Source organism: Theobroma umbraticum, unplaced genomic scaffold, assembly GCF_002168275.2.
Source record: "Theobroma umbraticum cultivar Fairchild unplaced genomic scaffold, ASM216827v3 scaffold_115.0, whole genome shotgun sequence".
NCBI classification, from domain to species: domain Eukaryota; kingdom Viridiplantae; phylum Streptophyta; class Magnoliopsida; order Malvales; family Malvaceae; genus Theobroma; species Theobroma umbraticum.
Genome location: NW_018397284.1, coordinates 431,708 through 433,084, shown reverse-complemented (window position 1 = coordinate 433,084; position 1,377 = coordinate 431,708). Strand labels below are relative to the sequence as shown.

Sequence of the window (1,377 nt, the reverse complement as noted above, 5' to 3'; positions counted from 1 at the left end):
TGTTTCATTAAAGTCAAATACTCGGTAAACAAATTAAATTTTCATATTGAGTAGGGTAATTATAAATTACTAACTTGACTAACATAAAGATTGTTTGAATTGAACTTGGCTAGAATTGAATAATTTGATGAACATGAAGAAGTTGAATTTACACTGGAATAATATTGACAGTCTTCGTTCCTTCCAAGGTATGCATTTATATTTGCTCAATTAATTAAGTTTTTACATATAACTGATATTATGCAAAGCTTTTTTGACTGATAAAATTATATATATTAAAATCTTTTGAAGATAGTGGAAGACAGCTGAAGTTTACTCATTTGGAAGAGCTTGATTTGAGTGATAATCTCTTTAACAATAGCGTATTCGCATCCCTTAGCGAGCTTTCAAGTCTGAAGTGGTTGCAAATAAGTTCTAATAAGTTGAAAGGGTCGATAGATATGAAAGGTAGAATTACGTTTCTGCCAAATTTTTGACTTGTTACAAATACTTCAAAAATATGTATAATTTCTTTTCTAAATGATTTAATAGAGTTCATCTGTTACTTCTCCTTTTTCAGATTTAAGTGCTTTCACCAACTTAGAGGAACTAGATATGAGCTCTAACAAGCTGGACAAATTTGTGGCCCATAAAGGTATCATTATTTGTGGGGTTAAATTTTTATTCTCAACTAGATGTTACAATGAAGTAAATATTTTAATGATCAACAAATTTAGACATGGTTGGTTTTACATCATTTTACATTAAAATTAATTTTTAATTTTTTTAAAGAGAAAAATTGTAGCTTGATGAGTGAGAAAGTGCTAAATTTGGGTTTGGTGATGACTTTCTTTAACAAGTGTGCAACCACATATATACTTTAACTAATGCTTGTTTGTGTTAATTTTTATTTGCATGTGAGTTGTAAGCAAACGTCTTCAATATTAAAATAATAAAAATAATAAACTTTTAGATTATGATTTGATAATATCCTCAATTAGTGAATATATAACGTATAAGGACATGATATTTATGCCAGTAAAAAGAGAGAGTAAATTGCCTCATACATTTATGACTTTTTTCTTTAATATTTTATTTTTATTTGTCAATTTTAAAATTTAATTTTTGAATTTGTCACATTTGAAGATGGTTCTAAATTCATATATTCTATCAACCACCAATGAAATATGACGAAATCCACCACTTCAGTATTATGTGGATGTCCACATGGATCTGATGTTCTTGTGACTTATTTGACTTTTTTGGATTGAGATTTATGCCAAAATGAATAGCATTGTTCATTCACAATGTGTTAAAATAGCGTAGTTCGTTGGTTTTTAACAAACATTGATAAAATGAATAAATTTGAAACATTTTCAATATATAGTGAACCGTCCT

The 1,377-nt window shown here is 27.6% G+C and overlaps 1 protein-coding gene across 4 annotated transcripts in view; it reads left to right on the top strand.

Moving 5' to 3' along the window:
* LOC110428461 (cuscuta receptor 1-like) overlaps positions 1-1,377 on the top strand; it is a 7,538-nt gene that overhangs the window by 1,637 nt on the left and 4,524 nt on the right. For 3 of the 4 annotated variants that reach the window (XR_016352197.1, XM_089785646.1, XM_089785645.1), the window contains exons 6-8: positions 114-188; positions 292-447; positions 560-635. Coding sequence is in view for 3 of the 4 variants with exons in the window: in XM_089785646.1 (XP_089641772.1) it covers positions 114-188; positions 292-447; positions 560-635 (307 nt within the window). In the remaining variant the exon portion in view is untranslated. The remainder of the gene's footprint in view (positions 1-113; positions 189-291; positions 448-559; positions 636-1,377) is intronic. The other variant, XM_021444294.1, reaches the window with a different exon arrangement.